We start from the raw sequence: 24,753 nt of genomic DNA on the forward strand, positions 1-24,753 counted from the left end.
ATAGACACTCATTTAGATGGCCTATACGGTTATGTAAGTAGGATAGGAATTGATAATCAATTGTGAATAACTTTTGAAAAAGAGAATTGAATGAATGAATTACTCTGGGGAAAAGGGTGTGTAGGTCTATTCCCTCTGGGTTCAGCAGTACAGAATTTAAGTCATTGGGTTAAAGGTACTGTATGTGGAGGTTAAGATTGAAGGTTAATAAATACTTTGATGTCAATTAGCGAGAATAATGCCCAATATAAACCAGGATGAGGTGTTTGTGGTTACAAGTTAGTGAGGAGAATTATAGACAACAAATATAGACAAAGAATAGAATGTCAAAAGAGAGAGGGGGAAGGGTGAAAATGCCTTCCTGCATGCCCTCTCCCTCACCTCTCACCCACCTATATATCCCTATAGCTCCCCCTCTAGTCTACCCTTCCTTTCCACCCCTCCCCTGACTCCAGGTATCAATTCTGTTATCTATCTTTATTTCAGTCCATGGTGCTAAACACAGTATAATCTAGAAGAAAAAGAAACGCACACCTATTAAGACGAGGTGCTGGCTAGCGGAGTAGAAAACTTGAAAATAAAAGAGAGCCGCACACTCTAGGAGCTCAGATGCAAAAATGTAATTACCAACGTTTCAACAGCCAAGGATTATACCCTGATGAAGACAGCTTGGCTGTCAAAACGTTGGTAATTACATTTTTGCATCTGAGCTCCTAGAGTGTGCTTGCTCTCTTTTATTTTCAAGCTAAACACAGTATAACCAAACAAGACCTTGAGTTTTTATGTTTTTACTGTTATACTGTAGATGTTGTTTTTTAAATAAAGATGATTTAACTAAAAGGTCATGCGTTATTCTTATTTTAACATATATCAAAACATGTATTATTTTATTGTGTGACACTGATAAGTGCATATCAGATTAGTCCAGTTCACCAGTCAACATTCAATAAAGTAATTTGACTTGCCCCGGATGGCCAGTAAATATCCTCTGGCTCTGTCTTGATCATATTGCTCTTGACTGATATGCCATATTGAGAACAGATGAGCATTCTGTGCTGCCAGAGACAGACAGATACTCTAAGTTGACTCGCCCATGGTTATTAAATGGTATCATATGCTCAGGACAAAGATGAATAAGGTAAATAGGATTCATCCTATAGCTTCTTCTATCACACATTTTTTGGCACATCTATTGAGTACCACTTGAGGGTGTGGCAAAACGTAATGTTAATTTTAATCAAATGTGTTATTGTATTTCGTCGTTTTAAGAGGTGCTTTCTTTTTCCCGCAAAACACAAAAGGAAACGCGTCTGATGTCTTACCAACAATTATGTTTCCGTGATGGAAAACGAAGCAGACAAAAAAATTCTCAATGGACCGGTCTCGAAAGGCTCACGAAGGATGTTGAGAGAAAAAGGGATGCTGCGACTGATGTGATGCGCGTGCGCAGTGCGCACAACGCATGTGTCTTGTCCTCTATTCAGCCGGCTTCTATCTATTCACCCAGCTTTTATTCATCTTGGCATTTAGGCATATTTAGGTACTGTAGTAGCTCGCTAACTACGTTCATTCAGCATCTCAGTAACAAACGGTAAGAATCCTCAATTAATTGTTATTTTTAAACTACTGTACGGTGAATTACTGCATTCAAGGCAATTTTCAGTACGCTAGCCAGTTAGCGATTGCTAACGTACGTTAGCATTACAATTTATTTGCAGGTGAAATATGGATGACACATGGATGAACCGATAAATAGGTGAAACGTTTGCATACAAAGACATTTATGCAGCGAGAGTGTGATCTCGGTAACCTCCTTTCCAAGAGGACAATGAATGAATCCGCGTAACATAGCTAGCTAACGTGACCAACAGCTTGTGAAAGTTATGCTAGCTGACGTTAAATAGCGAACGTTAGCAAAGCTTTCCCAGTTGCCAGAGGCAGAGAAATATGCAACTAGCTACTATTCATATCTATAAATGTTATATTAGGTTGATAAAACAACTTAAATAATAGACGAGCTTCTAATATTCAATTGTTTAAGTGTAGAAATAGAAGACTGATCATCACATCCCAGTATGTCTGTCTTTGTCATTGTCATGGATTAAATGGATGTAAAGAACGCATATGCTCATTATTGATGAATCAGATGTGGGCAAAATAAATTATAAAATGTACACCAAGTCAAATAAGACAAATTATTGTTGTATGGTTTTTGGGTAAGCAGGTTGTTACCATGACATCTCGTGTGGGCCCTCGAGCTGCAGGTACTGATGGGAGTGACTTCAAACACAGAGAGAAGGTGGCCTCACACTACCAGATGAGGTAATCAGTCATGTCTGTCTGCTGGCTGGCTGGCTGTATGCCTGTGTCTGTGTCTGTCTCTGCGCTTGTTTGTCTGCCTGTCTGTCTGTCTGCGCTTGTCTTTCTGTCTGTCTGAGTGTGCCTGCCTGTCTATTACCATATTGTTTATAGTTATCCATTAACCATACTGTCTCAACTCCCTCTCCCCCTTTTCCCTGTGTCTCCAGCGCCTCGCTAAAGTCTGAGATCCGGAAACTCAACTTTGTCCACCTGCTGCTCTGGCTCCTGGTGGCGGCCCAGGTGATCGTCAGCAAACTTGATCTGGTGCCAAGCGATACAGTGGCTGAGCCCTACAGATGGGAGTACCCCTACCTGATCAGTCTCTTTCCACTGGTCACCGGCAGCCTGTCGCTGCCCAAGAACAACATCAGCTACCTGGTGATCTCCATGATCAGCTCAGGCCTGTTCTCCATCGCTCCACTCTTCTACGGCTCCATGGAGATGCTCGGCGAGGCCCAGCAGCTGTACCGCCACGGCAAGGCTTACCGCTTCATCTTTGGCTGGGCGGCTGTCACCGTCATGTACCTGGTGATGGTGGTGGCAGTGCAGGTGCACGCCTGGCAGATCTACTACAGCAAGAAGCTGCTGGATGCCTGGTTCGACTCCACACAGGAGAAGAAGAAGAAGTGATGAGGATGTTTTGTGGGTTTTGAGGCTAGTGGGAAACTGTTTGTGTTTTTCTCTCTGTCTTTAGGATGCATATATTAGTATATTCTGTTATTTATTTATTACCTCATGCAATCACTGGCTATTATGTCTTTCCATATGGTCTATCCAACACACATTTTCTCGCCAAAACACGCATACTCTCTCTCTCCATTTCAAAGACACTCAGGTGTATACATTTTCTCTCACATACACAAACAATTAGTGGCGCAGTGGTCTAAGGCACTGCATCTCAGTGCTAGAGGTGTCACTACAGACCCAGCATCGTTAGGGTTTGGCTGGGGTAGGCCGTCATTGTAAATAAGAATTTGTTCTTAACCGACTTGCCTAGTTAAATAAAATAAATGAAAATAAAAGCAATTCTCTACTTTGTTTAAAAGCAATTCTCTACTTTGTTTATCTGGCCTCAGAGAATAAACGATAGAGACTGCAGCTCCTTCTGAGACCACAATATTTACAGCTGTTGTGAAGCATTTAGATGTATGAACCAAGCCCTTGTGTGAGACTGCAGCATGACGGAGGATCTCTACTGACTCTTTGTCTTAACAGTGGAGGAATGAGGGCTGGACTAGTTTGTTGTCACGGTTTCAGTAAATTGACATCCGGCGACTAGTCTGTCAATATTGAAAGCCCTGTAAGGCATGCGCACAAGTACTGTGTAAAGCTTGAGACTGAGAGACATGGGATGCTGTGTTTCAAAGGCAACAAAAATGTATGCATCATTGCGCTAAGTTGGCCTGACAGGTTAGTCTGTGTCTTGACAACTATCAAGGGGTCTTGATTTGCCCCTGTAATGTGTCCAAACGGTAGTGCTCATCTGGGTTTTTGTCAATACCAGTCAATTCATATAGTAAACCAAATATAAATTCCAAATTATCATTGATAAGCATTGAAGAGAATTGGAATTTCAGTGTACTTCTTGAATTGACTGGATTTGAAATGGAATTGACCCCAACCCTGGCGCTCATCATTCATATATCTCTTAAATGTTCTGTATGCTTGACCCTTTGCTCCCTCACTTTTTATGATTATGTTTTTACCACCAATAAAAAGGGAAATTAAATCCTTGTTGTCTTGATTGTGTCTTTAGTTGTCTTGATTGTTACAAACCTTGTGATGTGCTTGATGAGTAGTTCCATCACAGTTGCTTTCACCATATAATCACTTATGTGTCACAGTAACCTTTGAAATTAAGCAAAACATGTCTAGTAAAAGTCAGTATAGAGGAAACCACATCACACAGAGTCACATATTTCATATAAAACTCAATTTATCAACCTGCTCCTATGCAGTGGTGTAAAGTACTTTAGTAAAAAATACTTGAAAGTACTACTTAAGTAGTTTTACTTCACTACATTCCTAAAGAAAAGTATTTACTTTTTACACCATACATTTTCCTTGACACCCTGAAGTACTCTACATTTTAATGCTTAGCTGGACAGGAAAATGAGCAAATTCACACACTTATTAAGAGAACATCCCTGGTCACCCCTACTGCCTCTGATCGGACCGACTCACTAAACACATGCTTCGTTTGTAAATGATGTCTGAGTGGTGGAGCGTGCCCCTGGCTATCCGTAAATTAAAATAAGACAATGATGCTGTCTGGATTGCTTAATATAAGGAATTTGAAACGATTTACACTTGTACTTTTACTTTTGATACTTAAGTAAATTTTAGCAATTACATTTACTTTTGATACTTGTGTGTAATTCAAACCAAATACTTTAGCCTTTTACCCAAGTAGTATTTTACTGGATGACTTTCACTTGAGTCATTTTCTATTAAGGTATCTTTACTTTTAGTCAAGTATGACATTTGGGAACTTTTTCCACCACTGTTCCTATGCAGAAAAAAATACGTCAAATAGTTGAGTCACTACTGCGCGCTCCGCTGTATGCCACGTACAGGTTTACGTCGACAAGCGGGTGACTTCCTCATGTGAGGCTAGGATTCTGTGTTTGCCAGCCCTGGTTAAAGATTTTGGCTGACAAGGTCCTGAGAGAAATACCGACACAACAGTGGGATTAAGTCGTCCAGTTACAGGTGGGATACATATAACTGTCTGTTTCGATATGGCTAATATTGACAACCTGGATCACAGTTAGCATTTCAACCTAACGAATGATCCTAGCATCGGGTTTGTTATGTTTTTAAAGTCACATTTGTTTTATTTTCTCAAAGACCTCTCTTAAATTGTATACATAATGTTATCGGTGCAAAGATATTGTTTTTTGTATTAAATTAAGTCGAAGTTTCATTCTCTGATGCTAAACTGTGAATTATTTTGCAGGAAGTCAACATTCTAACTATAAATGGGAGTTTTGAGTTGGTCTGTATTTTGCATGGTTCTACATCCTGTCAGTTACAGGAAAATTGGCTATGTAATGATCCAACTTGGCTTTCTTACTAGCTAGTTAGCGAGTTACATTCGTTTTGACACCTCTAACAACAATACAATTATCTAGTTATGTTAGCTAACAATATAACCAGTGCAACAGATTTTGAGCCAGAGTTAGTTATTGGCATAACAGCAAACTAACGAGCTGTCAAATTACCACGCTAGGTAACGTTAGCTATCATGTCATGAATCACTGCAAATAAAATGACAAACTGTAATCCCGAACCTCGCCCTTTCATTAGTCAGCAAGTTAATGGAATGACTTCTGTACAAGCCTTATGTTAAATTGAGATGGATGTCATAGTTCGCATAATATAGCAAGTTATCTAGACAGACACCTTTTGTTGGTAGCTAATTTAGCTAGCTTGTTTGCTAGCCAAAGGCCAGACCAACAAGTTCAAATCAAGATCAACTAAAGTAGTTGCATTTGACGTGATTGAATCTATGTATTGTAATAGTTTTTTGATAAAAGGCCTATCTGGGTGTGGACTGGATAGGGAAGGGATTGTTCATCATAAACTAATCAGTTCAGCTAGTGCTTATATTATTCTGATATTAACCAGTTGTGTGTCATGAATCATGATCCACTCAACACATTCTACAAACTCACTCTTTCAATTCAAGTTAGTACTTGGCCTATATAGGCCCAAATCTCTTTGTGGGGATGCATAAGACCCGGCCTGCCAGCTCTGCCTGGCTTTTTTAAAACTTTTGAAGCAGAACTGTGTACTATATAGTAAAGTGGTTCTTAGAGGGCAGTGACCACTGACCAGCTGTAGCGCATTCTATGTCATGCAAAGGTAAAGATGAGTGAATCCAATTGGGTTGCTAGATGAATGATTCTTCCATTTTCCCATGGTCCAAACACTTTGTATCTGAAGGATGTTTTAACTGATGGTGCTGGTCTGTTTTTCAATGGTTGTTTGTGGCTCACTAATCATCTATAGCAGTGGTTCCCAAACTGGGGTGGGGGGGACGCATGACAAAATGTGTAGAATTGCAGGAAATGAGCTTTAAACCTGCACAATTCTCTTCACCAACAAGAGGGGTGTGAACAGTTTGTGTCATGAACAGTGCTTGTTCCTATAGAAACCTACATGATTCCTTTGTAATGTTCCATCTACCTCCTGTTGTGATGTCCCCTCCAGAGGTGGGAGCAGTAGACTGTACCATGAACGGACAACTGGACCTGAGCGGCAAGCTGATCATCAAGGCCCAGCTGGGCGATGACATCAGACGCATACCCATCCACAATGAGGACATCACCTATGACGAGCTGGTACTGATGATGCAGCGTGTCTTCAGGGGCAAGCTGCAGAGCAACGACGAGGTCACCATCAAATACAAGGACGAGGGTAAGCATGGAAGGGGACTGGGCCGTTCTGGAATAAGATGGATTATCACAATACTGGTAGTCAGTGTGCTGCTAACTACTTAGCTTCCTCCACTGTCCGACTGCCCCATACTGGGCTCAAACCAGTGATCCTCTGTTTAGCAACACAAATGACAGCCCTCCTTGACAACGTGTAAACCGATAGAACCATACAAAAGGTACCAATTTGGATGTCTCCATCCGCAACATTTTAAGATAGCTGTGAAATAAGTTTACGTTCTTAACTCCGTTGCACTAGCTAGATGCCATCTGATGCCTCAACATTTAGCTGCTCCCTGCTGGTAAAGGAAACTGGATGTTCTCTTCCATACACTTGAGAATGCATCCTCTCCTTTTTTAGAGTTATTATTGGAAGTAAGAGAATATGTTCATGTGAGGGTTTCTACCTCACAGCTTTCACCAATTCAGTCATTTTACAATAGTCATTATCTTAGGAAATAAGGATTCATTGTGAAAGTATTGGAACGTGGCCTCATTCTGATTTGGGTTCTGAATGATATTCCCTGCTCTCTTCTCTTCCTGTAGACGATGACCTCATTACTATTTTTGACAGCTCGGACCTGTCTTTCGCCATCCAGTGCAGTAGGATCCTCAAACTCACTCTCTTCGGTAAGATATTATCATACACATGCATAACCATCCCTTCCTTTTTTACTATAGGCCTACGTGCTGCTGTGCCAAGCACACCCATCCTTGAATAATCAAAACAACTTGATTTTTCCCGAAGGATATTAAAGTAGGCTCATTCTGTTTTTCTAGTCTTTGTTATGGTACTGTACTATATAGAACTTATGTCCTTTGTATCCTCTTGAATGCTCATTCTGACTGTTCCATTCCAACAGCACCCTCTCTCCAAAAGTTAAGGTTCATTTCCAGGAACATGCCACAGGGAGGCAGTCGAGTCTCATAGTTTGACATTGAACCTGAGGTCTTCATAGATCTACCTGAACTTGATTACCCGAGATCTGACCCAGTCACATTTTGTAGTTAACCCTCGGATCCCGGGTAGGATCCCACTCGGTGGCCACGGGCCTCGGATCTTTGTGCAAATATGTGAAATACTGACCGGATCCCAAATTAAATTTGAAGAGTTTAGTTCCTAAACAACATTTCATACATTTTAAATGTTTTCTCAGGGCTGAATGACTGTCAGGGGGGGGTCACTTTTCATCAAATCAAAGGTGTCATTTTGTGACAAAAAGGCAAATTTGCTTTATTAAAATAAGCCATTTATGTGATGTGGGGTAAAATAGACTACTTGTTGTGAGAGAGGAGGACGCAACAGCGGAAAAGAGTGATAGCACCTAGACTATATAAAGTGAGTTTCTGAAACATTGAGTCAGTCGTTCTTTGCTGACGTGAAGAAGAAACTGAAAGACCGTAGAGGGAGGAAAAAACAACAGTCATCTGTATACCCCTCATTTATGTACATTGTGGATATGAAGGGGAAAAGGGTTGCCCATATTGTCAAGACCTGAGCTATTTAATTTGTTTTATTTATTCAATTTACTACTTTATTTAGGGTGTTTCATGTAAAAAATTTTAAAGCTTGGCCTATTTAGTAGGCTTTTGCTATTTAATTTGGCTATTTCCTTTGTTTAAAAGCCCTAGAGTCGATGCCTGCGCCACGGTGGAAATCTCATTAGCATAATAATATCTGCATAAAAATGTCAGTTTCAGCTAGAGATTGTTTATTTTTTTGGCATTGGATCCGTCTCATTCCACCGCATCTGCTGATGTCACTTCCGCACCCCAGGCTTAGACGGGGCTTACAGAGACAGTTGTGTGTTCAAATAACAGTTGAACTAATGTTGAATGTCTCGAGTCAAGTGTGATATTTGTCAGCATAAAGATGTGTGGCTCATTTATGCTCTAGATTTGTGGCTTTCGTTCAAAATAAATAAGCTGTATAATGCAGAGTTATTTACACATTCTTTCTGATAGTCAAATATCTGTTCTTTATTAAAGACGAAGTTAATCTGGTCATGTTTGCGTGTGTGCGGTAGACTCATTGCCGTAGGCTTATCTGCAGAAATATTGTATTTCTGATGTTGGCAGGCTGCTGATTTGATTGTGTAATGCATGGATAGGAATAAGAAATATCAGGACAACTTGTCTCTTCAACTCTCAGGACAGTAGGACTACACAGCCATGGCATGGATTACTTTTCGATTAAACCCATATCCAAACCAGACTGATTCTGGGGCCTAAAGGCTATATCTCCATTTAATTTAGAACAAAAAATATTAGGCTATTATATGAGTTAGACCTGAGTTGTAGAACAACATATTTTGGTAGGCTATAACACTTGCTAGCATCCTAAAATCACAAAATAAAAATCCTTGAATCTAAAAAATGTGGTCAACAGAAACATGCAATTATAGCGTTGGTATACTGAACTCTAGATCAGGGATCATCAACTAGTTTCATCCACAGGCCGATTAAAAAAAATAAATAAAAAATAATAATAATAATAATAATTAGAAAATTATTGAGCGGATGGTCGGGTGTCTGGAACATTAAACAATTTTTGTCGGCTGCAAATTGATTGCAAGAAGCCCAAACAGAGATAATATTTGACTGAATCATTTTAAACCTTGCTTACATTTGTATATGATCATGTCTCTCTACTATGCGGGGGAATTCAAATCACTTGGGGCTGATGTCCTGGAGTTTATACAGTCTTATGTCCAGCAATGAAAATTATAAAATAAAAATATATTTGTTTTTCTCAAAAAACGTGTGAGGCCAAATAAAACCACCTTGCGTGGCAGTAAAGCTAAAAAATAATGTTTCTTTCTTATCCGCTTAAGTTGGATACAGACCTGACCCAATTTGGATCAAATTCTCTCTCAGGTCGGACATGTTGTGTCAGATCTGGTCCACCTCGTGTCCGAACTGGATCGGATATTGATTTCCCCCCCCAAAAAAATACTGGATCCTGTTGGTTGGGTAGAAATTTAATTGTTCGGATCTCAATTTTTGGATCCAAGAAGACCTCGACATTGAACTCCTAATTCGTACCCCTTGACACTTTGTTTTTCTCTCCTGCCAGTATCGTCCCAAAGGCAATGTTCCTATGCTGGTTGGTTAGTAGAGGCACCAAGCTATACATGAAAGTTATTATCATTTTTGTAATACTTTTCACATGTCTCTCAGGAGTTGAGCTCCATCTCGGGCTCCATGTTGTCAACCCCTTTTCAGAGAGTTTTAAGAGTGCTCTGCGAAGGATGGCAGATGGACGACGAGGACTTTTGTCTGGTTTTGTCTGCTTTAGGCCTAATCATCATAATGCCTTCTGATCTTCTGCCAGTGCCAGAGACATCCCTGTCCCTACACTGTAGTGTGTGTGTCCATGTCACAGTATTGTACTCTGGCCATGTGTTATGCTTCCGCCTTTGTTTCACAGTGCAGAAATGTCAGATATGCCTAACTGTTTACACAAACACACCTCTCCCTCTCATCTCCAATGCCAGCAGGCCCCATGATGTAATATCCTGTGCTCTGTTCCCAATTACACCCCAGTGTCCCTGAACTATCCCTGCTATTATTAGAGAGGGAGCGGCAGAAAGGAAATGTTTTGGGGATATTTGACTCCATCCTGAGACGTTAGTGCCGAGGCCTGGAGCGCCAGCACGTGCCACCGGCCGTGACCTCAAGTGTAGTCGATATTCCCAGACATGTGTACAGTGATTGTGAGCAGGAGGGAAGAGTAGGATTCATCCCGACGGTCCGTCTCCATCCAGGGCCTTTTTCTGACCCGCTGGAATTCTGTCTGTAGAATGCCCTTGTATGTCATATACTACAGTCACATTGTCACATGTACCATGTGTCCAAAGCTCCCATCATGCATTTCAACTGAGCTTTATTTGTTGGGCTTCCTGTAGTGTAGAACTGTTCTCATCTGTCTGTACTAGTTGTGCTCCAGGAGTTGAGTGTTGGTCACATCTCAAATGACTCCCTGTTCCCCATTGAGTACACTACTTCTATCCAGAGCCACAGCCTTGGTGTCACTTTGTGGTTTCAGTCATGTGGTTTCTGTGTCAGAGTACTGTGGGACTGCTCATCTCCCTGCCCTTTTTGTACCCATTGATGGGCATACTCTCCCTCTCCTCTGTGCCCCTATAATCTCTATCTATTGATTCATCCCACTGCTGATAAGGATTGTGTTGTGCTATGGCAGCCTGTAAGACTGGGACTCATTGAGATGATCACAGGTTCCCAAACTTTTCCACTCCGGCTCCCTCTCCAGCATTGGGGAACATCTTCCCCCTGTGTCTATTTCTATGGGCAGAAGCTTTGTTCATGACACAAACTGTTCACACTCCTCTGCATTCACACAGGACCAAAATAAATGTCCTGGACTCATGTTATAGTGATCAGAAGGACTGTCTGGTACAGATCACTGTATCCTATAGCTCTGGGATGCTGCAGGGTGGATGGAGAGAGATTGAAGAGGTGATCCTCACCCTTACCATTGTGAAGTTCCATACCACTATATATTTGAACTGTAATAATGTTATTGTCTCACACTGATTTTTGTCTCGTACTCTTCTCACTCTTCCCCCAATATATCCCCTCCCTAGCTTTCTTTCTCTCTCCCTCTCTCGCTGTCTGTCTCTCTCTCTTTGTCTCTCTCTCAATTCAATGGCAACGTGCCACAAATCTTGCTGCTGTGATTGCCTACTGTGTTATTTGGCCGAACATGAAGGGGAGTTTATCAATATTTTATTTGTTTTTAAATTGTTTATGGGTCCGAGTGATCTGTGGGTAATACAATTAGATTTGTTCAGTGTATTTGTCACATACACATGGTTAGCAGATGTTAATGCGAGTGTAGCGAAATGCTTATGCTTCTAGTTCCAACCATGCAGTAATATTTAACAAGTCATTTAACCTAGAAATTCCACAACTACTACCTTATACACACAAGTGTAAGGGGATAAAGAATATGTACTAAAGATATATGAATGAGTGATGGTACAGAGCAGCATAGGCAAGATGCAGTAGATGGTATCGAGTACAGTATATACATATGAGATGAGTATGTAAACAAAGTGGCATAGTTTAAAGTGGCTAGTAATAAATGTATTACATAAAGATGCAGTAGATGATATAGAGTACAGTATATACGTATACATATGAGATGAATAATGTAGGGTATGTAAACATTATATTAGGTAGCATTGTTTAGTTTCTAGTGATACATTTATTACATAAAGGTGCAGTAGATGATATAGAGTACAGTATATACATATGAGATGAGTAATGTAGGGTATGTAAACATTATATTAAGTAGCATTGTTTAAAGTGGCTAGTGATAAAAACATTTCCATCAATTTCCATTATTAAAGTGAGCTGGAGTTGAGTCAGTATGTTGGCAGCACCCACTCAATGTTAGTGGTGGCTGTTTAACAGTCTGATGGCCTTGAGAGAGAAGCTGTTTTTCAGTCTCTCGGTCCCAGCTTTGATGCACTTGTACTGACCTCGCCTTCTGGATGATAGCGGGGTGAACAGGCAGTGGCTCGGGTGGTTGTTTTCCTTGATGATCTTTATGGCCTTCCTGTGACATCGGGTGGTGTAGGTGTCCTGGAGGGCAGGTAGTTTGCCCCCGGTGATGCGTTGTACAGACCTCACTACCCTCTGGAGAGCCTTACGGTTGTGGGCGGAGCAGTTGCCGTACCAGGTGGTGATACAGCCTGACAGGATGCTCTCTATTGTGCATCTGTAGAAGTTTGAGTGCTTTTGGTGACAAGCCGAATTTCAACCAGCCTCCTGAGGCTGTGCCTTCTTCACAACGCTGTCTGTGTGGGTGGACCAATTCAGTTTGTCCGTGATGTGTACGCCGAGGAACTTAACTTACTACCCTCTCCACTACTGTTCCATTGATGTGGATAGGAGGGTGCTCCCTCTGCTGTTTCCTGAAGTCCACAATCTCCTTTGTTTTGTTGACGTTGAGTGTGAGTGTGAGGTTATTTTCCTGACACCACACTCCGAGGGCCCTCACCTCCTCCCTGTAGGCCGTCTCGTCGTTGTTGGTAATCAAGCCTACCACTGTAGTGTCGTCCGCAAACTTGATGATTGAGTTGGAGGCGTGCATGGCCACGCAGTCGTGGGTGAACAGGGAGTACAGGAGAGGGCTCAGAACGCACCCTTGTGGGGCCCCAGTGTTGAGCATCAGCGGGGTGTAGATGTTGTTACCTACCGTCACCACCTGGGGACGGCCCGTCATGAAGTCCAGTACCCAGTTGCACAGGGCGGGGTCGAGACCCAGGGTCTCGAGCTTGATGATGAGTTTGGAGGGTACTATGGTGTCGAATGCTGAGCTGTAGTCGATGAACAGCATTCTCACATAGGTATTCCTCTTGTCCAGATGGTTTAGGGCAGTGTGCAGTGTGGTTGAGATTGCGTAGCTCTGTTACCTTAGCTTTCTTGGGAACAGGAACAATGGTGGCCCTCTTGAAGCATGTGGGAACAGCAGACTGGGATAAGGATTGATTGAATATGTCCGGAAACACACCAGCCAGCTGGTCTGCGCATGCTCTGAGGATGCGGCTGGGGTTGTCCTCTGGGCCTGCAGCCTTGCGAGGGTTAACACGTTTAAATGTTTTACTCACGTCGGCTGCAGTGAAGGAGAGTCCACAGGTTTTGGTAGCGAGCCGTGTCAGTGGCACTGTATTGTCCTCAAAGCGGCCCAATTTTTCAGTTTTTGATTTGTTAAAAAAGTTTGAAATATCCAATAAATGTCGTTACACTTCATGATTGTGTCCCACTTGTTGTTGATTCTTCACAAAAAAATACAGTTTTATATCTTTTATGTTTGAAGCCTGAAATGTGGCAAAAGGTCGCAAAGTTCAAGGGGGCCGAATACTTTCGCAAGGCACTGTATAAATTTTTTTAAATTGTGGGTGACATTTTTCTTTGGCGTACCCCCTACGGCATTACGCTTACCCCAGTTTGGGAATACCTGCTCTACACAACATGGAGATCGGTTTATGGTAGAGAAATTAACATTAAATTCTCTGGCAACTACTCTGTTGGACAATCCTGCAGTCAGCATGCCAATTGCACACTTCCTTCAAACTTGAGACATCGGTGGTATTGTGGTGTTTGACAAAACTGCACATCTTAGTGTCCCCAACGCAACCTGCACCTGTGTAATGATCATGCTGTTTATTCAGCTTCTTCACATGCCATACCTGTCAGGTGGATGGATTATCTTGGCAAAGGAGAGGTTTGTGCACAAAATGTAAGAGAAATAAGTGTTTTGTGCAAATGTTACATTTCACTGATCTTTTATTTCTGCTCAAATGCTTTACATGTTGCGTTTATTTTTGTTCAGTCTATGTATCTCTAATGTGGTAATCTCTTTCTCTTCTCTCCCCCCACAGTGAATGGTCAGCCGAGACCTCTGGAGTCCTGTCAGGTAAAGTACCTGCGTAAGGAGCTCATTGAGCTCAGGAACAAAATCAACGGTCTCTTGGAATGTCTGGAGCCCCCCTCAGAACCTGGCCTGGCTGCCTCCGCACCAGACAGGGGTACGCGCGCGCGCGCGCACACACACACACACACACACACACACCTACCTCTGTCTTTGCAAGTGTGAAGTGTGTTTTTAAGTAATTATCTACTGATGTGCATATTTGTTGTCTAACTTTATGAAGTGTATACACAGATACAGGCTGGTTGGTTTTATTACTTCCTAAACCCTCTCTATAACTTCACTATTTAGCCCTGAAAAGGGTGGTCCTCTTTCCTAAACCATCCATTGCTTCTAATCCAGTGGACCAATCAAGTTCCACACCTGCGCTATGTTTAACGCAAGGGGCGTTTTCACAGCATGCTTTGCATCAATGTTGTTCGCTAGTTGACTTGTGGTGGACAGCAACAGGTGGATTTGTTTTTCCAAGGAGAGAAGTGTAAAAAATGTTTTTACGAGGTGTTTCCTTTGGCGTGTTTATGCCGCTAATCCGGGGTAATGAGTTGATGTTTCAATGATAAAAGATAATGGAACGTTCTTCTTATTTGCATATTTGACAATGTATTGTGTGTTGACATGCATCCCATCCACTTCTTCTCTCCTCCAGACTCGGTGGATGTATGTGAGGGGAGGGTGGTGGCAGAGGTGAAGCAGGCCCCGGTCCCAGTCAGTGCGGCTAGCATGTCGGCCTTTGACCCCCTGAATAAGCAGGACGAAGTCAGCAAGAACGTCATCTCCGCCTTTGGCCTGAGTGAGAACCATGTCCCAGGTAAGGCCGCCTATCATTGCTATTACTTTCTGTTGTATTTTCTTATGCAGTCTTCTGACTGACCTTGGCCTCACTCCCCAACCTTTCTGTCTCTGTCTCCCTGTTGAGCGTCTGATACAGACCCCCTTCATCGCAGGATGGGGATGGGGGGGTGCACAATTTTTGTATTTTACTTAACTAGGCAAGTCAGTTCAGAACAAATTCTTATTTACAATGACTGCTTACCCCGGTCAAACACTAATCCGGACGACGCTGGGTCAATCACGGCCGGTTGTGATACAGCCTGGAGTCAAACCAGGGTCTCTAGTGACGCCTCTAACACTGAGAAGCAGTGCCTTAGACCGCTGCCCACTCTGGAGCCCAGAATTAGTGGTGGTTGGGCCTGTTGCTCTGCTCATGGCCTGGGCATATGTGCGGCTCTCATGTTGAGGTCTGCTGCGGGGCGGGGGGCAGAAGGGGCGTAGGTCTGATCTGGGGGGCCCTATATAGGGTGTGGCCAGGGTTTGTTTGGGTTGGTCTCAGCTGGTTGGGGTGTGGCTGGTGACGCTGTAGGTCCTCTTGGTGTGGGTTCTCTCGGTGCAGATTTCTCGTTGGTCTGGACGGGGTGTCCACTGCTCTGTTGCCCCTGTGTGAGGTGCTGCGGTTCAGGGTGACGTCCTTCGGGGTCCTGGCAGAAGTTGGGATGGCTGCCTTGTAGAGATGGACCTGGTCGTAAAGGCTGTTCAAGTCCAGGGTGATGTGGTGGGCCAGGTAGACATTAGGTTTTGAGGCAAAGTCCTGGGAAATGCTGTCATTCACCTGCTGTATGGTGGCTGGCTGGAAGTATTTTCGTAGTAGCAGGGTGGAGATAACCACTTGTGCGTTGGGGAAAAAGTTTATTCTCTTGAATTGATTTGCCAGTTGAGTCAATGAGGAACACAATTTCTGGCTTTTGTGCCCTCGGTGGATATGTGGGGGGTTGTCAGGGGAGCTGACGGGGACTGTTAGGAGGGGGTGTTGTCTGTTGGGTTGTCTATCCCGTTGTGGTCCCGGTCTGAGGTGGGCTCTCTGTCACACCTCAGCATTCTCACCTCCTTGTGCAGTACTGTTAGCTGTGCCATGTGTCTGTGTCTCTCTCTCTCTCCTCCTTCACTGCTCTTAGCTGTGACGTGTGTCTCTCTCTCTCTCTCTCTCCTCCTTCACTGCTCTTAGCTGTGACGTGTGTCTCTCTCTCTCCTCCTTCACTACTGTTAGCTGTGCCATGTGTCTCTCTCTCTCTCTCCTCCTTCACTGCTCTTAGCTGTGCCGTGTGTCTCTCTCTCTCTCTCCTCCTCCACTACTGTTAGCTATAAAGTGTGTCTCTCTCTCTCTCTCTCCTCCTCCACTACTGTTAGCTGTGCCGTGTGTCTCTCTCTCTCCTCCTTCACTGCTCTTAGCTGTGCCATGTGTCTCTCTCTCTCCTCCTTCACTACTGTTAGCTGTGCCGTGTGTCTCTCTCTCTCTCCTCCTTCACTGCCCTTAGCTGTGCCATGTGTTTCTCTCTCTCTCCTCCTTCACTGCTCTTAGCTGTGCCATGTGTTTCTCTCTCTCTCCTCCTTCACTGCTCTTAGCTGTGCCATCTGTCTCTCTCTCTCCTCCTTCACTGCTCTTAGCTGTGCCATGTGTCTCTCTCTCTCCTCCTTCACTGCTCTTAGCTGTGCCATGTGTGTGTCTCTCTCTCTCCTCCTTCACTGCTCTTAGCTGTGCCATGTGTTCTCTCTCTCTCCTCCTTCACTGCTCTTAGCTGTGCCGTGTGTCTCTCTCAATTCAAGGGCTTTATTGGCATGGGAAACATGTGTTAACATTGCCAAAGCAAGTAAGGTAGATAATATATAAAGTGAAATAAACAATAAAAATTAACAGTAAACATTACACATACAGAAGTTGCAAAACTCTCTCTCTCTCCTCCTTCACTGCTCTTAGCTGTCCCATGTGTTTCTCTCTCTCTCCTCCTTCACTCTCCTCCTTCACTGCTCTTAGCTGTCCCATGTGTTTCTCTCTCTCTCCTCCTTCACTGCTCTTAGCTGTCCCATGTGTCTCTCTCTCTCTCTCTCTCCTCCTTCACTACTGTTAGCTGTGCCGTGTGTCTCTCTCTCTCTCCTCCTTCACTGCTCTTAGCTGTCCCATGTGTTTCTCTCTCTCTCCTCCTTCACTCTCCTCCTTCACTGCTCTTAGCTGTCCCATGTGTTTCTCTCTCTCCTCCTTCACTGCTCTTAGCTGTCCCATGTGTTTCTCTCTCTCTCCTCCTTCACTGCTCTTAGCTGTGCCATGTGTTTCTCTCTCTCTCTCATCCTTCACTCTCTTCCTTCACTGCTCTTAGCTGTCCCATGTGTTTCTCTCTCTCTCCTCCTTCACTGCTCTTAGCTGTGCCATGTGTTTCTCTCTCTCTCTCTCCTCCTTCACTCTCTTCCTTCACTGCTCTTAGCTGTGCCATGTGTTTCTCTCTCTCTCCTCCTTCACTGCTCTTAGCTGTCCCATGTGTTTCTCTCTCTCTCCTCCTTCACTCTCTTCCTTCACTGCTCTTAGCTGTGCCATGTGTTTCTCTCTCTCTCCTCCTTCACTGCTCTTAGCTGTGCCATGAGACATGAATCCCTGTGAATGAATCCCTCTCATTGATGGAGGAGCAGTGTAGTTGTGGGACCTGGGTATGTTCAGTGCTGGGGAGTGGGGGGGGGGGGGGGTGACTATCCTCGTCTGCAAGACAGTTTGAAGTGGTGATCAGACTCACTCGGGGTCGTCACAGAGAGAGATTTTCCTTCTGTGCTCTCTCTCTTTGATCCCGTAAAGGTCCTTCTGGAAGTGCATGAGGATGCCCTGCACCATTACTGTCCCAGATGGGTACATGTTGACAAGTTGATTTAAATTTCCTCAATGTCTAGTACTCTGAGTGTCTAGCCTGGGCCAATACCCTCTCTCTTGTCATAGGGGTAGTGTGCTCTTATAGCACTGTGTCATGCCAGGGGATGGTCTGTGCGGAAAATTAAGTTGCTTATGTTTCCCTCTTTGCAGCAGTCAGCAAATAGTGTGTCTGGATTGTCCTTGAGGAGCTTCTTTTTGTAGTTACTCCGTGCAGTTTTATTTTGAATATCCATGGGGTTCTGTACTTTGATGACATCTGCATGGGGATACGCCAGGGGGCTTCAACGGCCTCTGCATTTGGGTGGGGGAGGCTATGAAACTGCTGCCATTGTTAAGACTCAAGAGTTTTCACACACATCACTTCACACTTCAGTGCTAATTGAAGTTGCAGTCAGGTCAGTTCTGTCCTAGCAGCTTATTAGCCATAGTTCATTTTGTTATATAAAGCTTATTAAATAGTAGGTTCAGACTGAGTAATGTTCACTCAGTTTTGTGTTGGATGGTATTTCCTCTGCAGGGTTTTGTTTGCTCTAAGTGTTTTGTCGACTGTCCTTGGTAGTTAGTATCCATTCAGGTCATTTTGTCAAATCATGGTTTTAGGGATGGAGTTTTGAGGATAGTGTCCCATAGAGGATAGTGTCCCATAGAGGATAGTGTCCCATAGAGGATAGTGTCCCATAGAGGATAGTGTCCCATAGAGGATAGTGTCCCATAGAGGATAGTGTCCCATAGAGGATAGTGTCCCATAGAGGATAGTGTCCCATAGAGGATAGTGTCCCATAGAGGATAGTGTCCCATAGAGGATAGTGTCCCATAGAGGATAGTGTCCCATAGAGGATAGTGTCCCATAGAGGATAGAGTCCCATAGAGGATAGAGTCCCATAGAGGATAGAGTCCCATAGAGGATAGAGTCCCATAGAGGATAGAGTCCCATAGAGGATAGAGTCCCATAGAGGATAGAGTCCCATAGAGGATAGTGTCCTGTATGTCCTTGTGGGGGAAAAAAAAGTTTATCGACATTTATTCAACTCTATATGTTTTATATATTTCTATCTTTCTCTGCTCATGCTCTGTAATCTCATCATCCTCTCTCTCCTCTCTCTCTCCCTCTCTCTAGCCCCCCCGGGTGTTTCGTCTGTGGAGCGGTCAGATACTCCAGACAGCATTGCAGCATCGTCGTCCGCCGCCCCCTACGCAGGGATGCAGCAGGGACCCCCAGCAGCCCTCGACGGTTAGGAACACGCACACAGTAACCATTACCACCAGATCTCTGCATGAATGAATATATGTAGGAAAATGTGGGGAGGGAGGTTGTCAGTGTGGGCCATTGTAGCCATTGGGTGGTTTAGCACCTCCAAATATCTGGGGTTAACTGGGATCCCTAAAAAACTGTTGTCTTGTCAAGACGGTAGAGTGAGTTCACCCCATGACAGTTACCAGATGTCAGTTTGTGCTTTAAATTGATCTTAGGCCTGTGCCTCAGGGCAGCCTTAATCCAGTGGATGTGTGGTACACCTCTCTGGAGTGGCAGCTTTAGGGCCTGGGACAACACTACTTGAGCAAAAGGGCCCATCACAGAACGATGTTCCAATCCCCTGCCCTGCTAATGGCATGTTGTTTTTTGCTCTTATTTCCACTTTGTCCTCTACAGACATTTAGAACATTATGATTGTGTCAGTGTTGCAATGGCTTCATCCAGATGATTTTCACTGCTCAGACTTGTCGCCAACCACAAATGGGGGGAATTGGTTGTCCTGCTTAATTGTTTGTGTCATGCTGTTGGACATTAAATCTAATGTAAATCACAACTGCCATCTTAGTAGGGTATTTATTAATGCCTCCATTTTAGTCTGGGATGGCTAAATATTACACTTGGATTGGCCAGTTCCCCAGTCCTGTTTTCAGTACAGTATTGTTACTCTGCATATCTACATGCTGATGTATCTGTAACATACAGTGCATTCAGAAAGTATTCAGACCATAACCACGTTACAGCCTTATTCTAAAATAGATCAAATACATTTTTCCCCTCATCTACACACACTACCCCATAATGACAAAACAAAAACAGATTTTTTTTATGTTTGCAAATTCCGAAAAAATATTTTATTTATTAATTATACGTATTCAAACCCTTTGCTTTGAGACTTGAAATTGAGCTCAGATGAATTCTGTTTACATTGATCATCTTTGAGATGTTTCTACAACTTGATTGGATTCCACCAGTAGTAAATTAAATTGTTTGGACATGATTTGGAAAAAGGCACACACCTGTCTATATTAGTTCCCACACTTGACAGTGCATGTCAGAGCAGAAACCAAGCCATGAGTTCGAAGGAATTATCCATAGACCTCCGAGACAGGATTGTGTGGAGACGTGACAGAATGGCGCCGGTGGGGATGGCTGCCGTTTCACGGACTCCTAACCAACGTTGCTTTGTTTTCACGTTGTTTGTAACATAATGTCGCTGGTACTGTCTCGAATGACTGAAAACAGCTTTGAGATATCAGAACAGTGTTTACTCACCTAGAGTTGGACGAAGATTTTCTCCTTAATGTGTCCGATGCGAAGGATATACTGCTACTCGGAGACCGGGACCAAATCCCTGTCATATTCGCATGAAGAAAAGACAGAAATAAAGGAGGCTGGAGATCGGGGTGATTTGTGAGAATTTGTTGGCAAGTGAGTAACCCTCAACCGTCCCTTCTATTGGCCAACATGCAATCACTGGAAAATAACTGTATGATCTCTGCTCGAGACTATCCTGCCAACTGTCAACTGTAATATCTTGTGTTTCACAGTCGTAGTGGAACAACAAGGATAATACACAGTTGGCTGGGTTTTCCGTGCATCGGCAGGACAGAACAGTTACGTCTGGTAAGACGGGGTGGAGGTGTGTGTTTTTCAGTAACAGCCGGTGCGCAGTCTAATATTAAAAAGGTCTCTAGGTATTGCTCGCCTGAGGTAGTGTGGTCTCCAGTTTATGATGAGGTACTCTATCTACCATTTTTCGGAGCCATTTATTTACCACCACAACCCAATGCTGGCTGCACTCAATGAGTTGTATAAGGCCATAAGCAAACAAGAAAATGCTCACCCAGAAGCGGTGCTCCTAGTGTCCGGGGACTTTAATGTGCAACCAGAGGAAAAATTACTCTAGCCCAGCTTTACTCCACACACAGATGCATACAAAGCTCTCCCTCGCCCTCCATTTGGTAAATCTGACTATAACTCTATCCTCCTGACAACCTCTTACAAGCAAAACTAAAGCAGGAAGTTCCAGTGACTCGCTCAATATGGGAGAGGTCAGACGACGCGGATGCTACGCTACAGGGCAGTTTTGCTAGCACAGACTGGAATATGTTCTGGGATTCATCCAATGGCATTTGAGTATGCCACCTCAGTCACCTGCTCCATCAATACGTTCCTTGATGTCTTCGTCCCCACAGTGACTTTACCTACATATCCCAACCAGAAGCCATTGATTACAGGCAGCATCTGCACCGAGCTAAACGGCTAGAGCGGCCGCTTTCAAGGAGTGGGACACTAATCCGGACGTTTCTAAGAAATCCTTCTATGCCCTCAGACGAACTATCAAACAGGCAAAGCGTCAGTACAGGACTAATATGGAATCCTACTACACCGGTTCTGACGCTTGTTGGATGTGGCAGGTCTTGCAAACTATTACAGACTACAAGTGGAAACCCAGCCACAAGCTGCCCAGTGACACAAGCCTACAGGACGAGCTAAATGCCTTTTATGCTCGCTTCGAGGCATGCAACACTGAAGCATGCATGAGGGCACCAGCTGTTCCGGATGACTGTGTGATCACGCTCTCAATTACCTATGTGAACAAGACCTTTAAACAGGTCACAAGGCCGCGGGGCCAGACGGATTACCAGCACGTGTACACCGATCATGCGCTGATCAACTGGCAAGTGTCTTCACTGACCATTTTCAACCTGTCCCTGACAGAATCTGTAATACTTACATTCTTCAAGTACACCACCATGCCCCATGTGCCCACGAAAGTGAAGGTAAACTGCCTAATTGACTACCACCCGTAGCACTCACTTCGATAGCCATGAAGTTCTTTGAAATACTGTTCATGGCTCACATCAACACCATCATCCCCAAAACCCCAGACCCACTCCAATTTGCATACTGCCCCATCAGATCCACAGATGACGCAATCTCAATCACACACCACGCTGTCCTTTCCCACCTGGACAAAAGGAACAGCTATGGAAGAATGCTGTTCATTTACTACAGCTCAGTGTTCAACACCATAGTGTCAACAAAGCTCATCACTAAGCTAAGGACCTACTAAACACCTCCCTTTGCAACTGGATCCTGGACTTCCTGACGGGCCACCCCAGGTGGTAAGGGTAGGCAACAACACATCTGCACGCTGCTCCTCAACACGGGGGCCCCTTGGGTGCATGCTTTGGCCCCTCATGTTCACCCATGATTGCGTGGCCAGGCTCAACTGCAACACCATCATTAAGTTTTCTGATGACACAACAGTGGTAGGCCTGATCACCGACAACGATGAGACAGCCTATAGGAAGGAAGTCCATGACTTGGGTGGTGTGTTGCCAGGACAACAACCTATCACTCAACCTGAGCAAGACAAAGGAGATGATCGTGGACTGCAGGAAACGGAGGGCCAAACACGCTCCCATTCTCATTGACGGTACTGTAGTTGAGCGGGTCGAGAGTTTCAAATTCTTATTGTAGTTCAAACACACCAAGTTATGGGCTTGTAAGGAAGCATTTCACGGTAAGGTCTACACCTGTTGTATTCAGCATATGTGACATACAATTTGATTTTGATTTGAGATCTGGGGAACAGTACCAAAAATGTCTGCAGCTTTGAAGGTCCCCAAGAACACAGTGGCCTCCATAATTCTTAAATTGAAGAGGTTTGGAACTAAACTATTTTTGCCAGTCCTGTCTGGTCCAGCAACGGTGGGTTTGTGCCCATAGGCGACATTGTTGCCGGTAATGCCTGGTGAAGACCTGCATTACAACAGGCCTACAAGCCCTCAGTCCAGCCTCTCTCAGCCTATTGAGGACAGTCTGAGCACTAATGGAGGGTTTGTGCATTCCTGGTGTAACTCGGGCAGTTGTTGCCATCCTGTACCTGTCCCCCCGCAGGTGCGATGTTCAGGTGTACCGATCCTGTGCAGGTGTTAGACGTGGTCTGCCACTGCGAGGACCATCAGCTGTCCGTTCTGTCTCCCTGTAGCACTGTCTTCGACGTCTCTCAGTACGGACATTGCAATATTTTGACCTGACCACATCTGCAGTACTCTTGCCTCCTTGCAGCATGCCTAATGCACGTTCACGCAGATGAGCAGGGACCCTGGGTATCTTTCTTTTGGTGTTTTTCAGAGTCAGTAGAAAGGCCTCTTTAGTGTTCATAACTGTGACCTTAATTGCCTACATTCTGTAAGCTGTTAGTGTCTTAACGACCGTTCCACAGGTGCATGTTCATTTATTGTTTATGGTTCATTGAACAAGCATGGGAAACAGTATTTAAACCCTTTACAATGAAGATCTATGAAGTTATTTGCATTCTTACGAATTCTTTGAAAGACAGGGTTCTGAAAAAGGAATGGTTTTTGCTGAGTTCTGCAAGACCCTTCCTCGAGCTGGCTGCCCGGCCAAACTGAGCAATTTGGGGAGAAGTGCCTTTGTCAGGGAGGTGACCAAGAACCCGATGGTCACTCTAACATGGGTCCAGAGTTCCTCTAAGGACAACCATCTCTGCAGCACTCTACCAATTAGGCCTTTATGGTAGTTTGGACAGATGTAAGCCACTCCTCATTACCCTATTTTCATTTTTTTTACTTTAGTTTATTTAGTAAATATTTTCTTAACTCTATTTCTTGAACTGCTTTGTTGGTTAAGGGCTTGTAACTAAGCATTTCACAGTAAGGTCTACTGATGTATTTGGCGCGTGTGATCAAATAAAATTAGATTTGCTTTGAGTAAAAGGCGCATGACAGCCCGCTTGGAGTTTGCCAAAAGGGACGTAAAGACTCTCTGACCATGAGAAACAATATTCTCTGGTCTGATTAAACCAAGATTGAACTTGTTGGCCTGAATGCCAAGCGTCATGTCTGGAGGAAACCTGGCACCATCCCTGTGGTGAATCATGGTGGTGGCAGCATCAGGCTGTGGGGATATTTTTCAGCGCCAGGGACAGGGAGACTAGTAAGAAGTACAGAAATACTTCATGAATACCTGCTCTCGACCTCTGACTGGGGCAAAGGTTCACCTTCCAACAGGACAAACAACCCCAAGCACACAGCCAAAACAATGCAGGAGTGTCTTTGGGACAAGTCTCTGAATGTCCTTGAGAGGCTCACCTAGAGCCCAGACTTGAACCTGATTTAACATCTCCAGAGAGACCTGAAAATACATGTGCAAATCATCTGCAGAGAAGGGGAGAAAATCCCCTAAATACAGGTGTGCCGAGCTTGTAGCGACATACCCAAGAAGACTCAAGGTCGTAATCGCTGCCAAACATGCTTCAACAAAGTACTAAGGGTCTGAATACTTATGTAAATGTCATTTTTCAGTTTTTATAATCTTTATACATTTCCCCAAAAATCTGTTTTTTGCTTGGTCATTTGTGGGGTATTGTGTGTAGATTGAGGAAGAACACAGAGCTTCAACTCTTGGTCCCGCTGGGTATTCCCATAATGTTGGTGATCTGGAATGAACACAGCTTCAACTCTTCGTCCCGCTGGGTATTCCCATAATGGTGGTGATCTGGAATGAACACAGCTTCAAC

At 44.0% G+C, this 24,753-nt stretch overlaps 2 protein-coding genes across 3 annotated transcripts in view; both read left to right on the forward strand.

The window, feature by feature from the left end:
• Positions 1-1,459: 1,459 nt before the first annotated feature.
• Positions 1,460-4,090, forward strand: LOC135519056 (protein jagunal homolog 1-A-like). Its single transcript, XM_064944100.1, has 3 exons — positions 1,460-1,591; positions 2,225-2,322; positions 2,529-4,090. The coding sequence occupies exons 2-3, from the start codon at positions 2,234-2,236 to the stop codon at positions 2,989-2,991; spliced, it is 552 nt and encodes a 183-aa protein (XP_064800172.1). The 5' UTR covers positions 1,460-1,591; positions 2,225-2,233; the 3' UTR covers positions 2,992-4,090.
• An 815-nt stretch (positions 4,091-4,905) lies between these two features.
• Positions 4,906-24,753, forward strand: part of LOC135519057 (protein TFG-like) — a 29,056-nt gene continuing 9,208 nt past the window's right edge. For both annotated transcript variants that reach the window (XM_064944101.1, XM_064944102.1), the window contains exons 1-6: positions 4,906-5,073; positions 6,577-6,783; positions 7,347-7,430; positions 14,213-14,359; positions 14,909-15,070; positions 19,065-19,178. In XM_064944101.1, coding sequence (XP_064800173.1) covers positions 6,600-6,783; positions 7,347-7,430; positions 14,213-14,359; positions 14,909-15,070; positions 19,065-19,178 — 691 coding nt within the window. In that variant the 5' untranslated portion in view covers positions 4,906-5,073; positions 6,577-6,599. The remainder of the gene's footprint in view (positions 5,074-6,576; positions 6,784-7,346; positions 7,431-14,212; positions 14,360-14,908; positions 15,071-19,064; positions 19,179-24,753) is intronic.

The sequence above is a fragment of the Oncorhynchus masou genome, chromosome 29 (assembly GCF_036934945.1).
Source record: "Oncorhynchus masou masou isolate Uvic2021 chromosome 29, UVic_Omas_1.1, whole genome shotgun sequence".
In the NCBI taxonomy this organism is placed as follows: domain Eukaryota; kingdom Metazoa; phylum Chordata; class Actinopteri; order Salmoniformes; family Salmonidae; genus Oncorhynchus; species Oncorhynchus masou.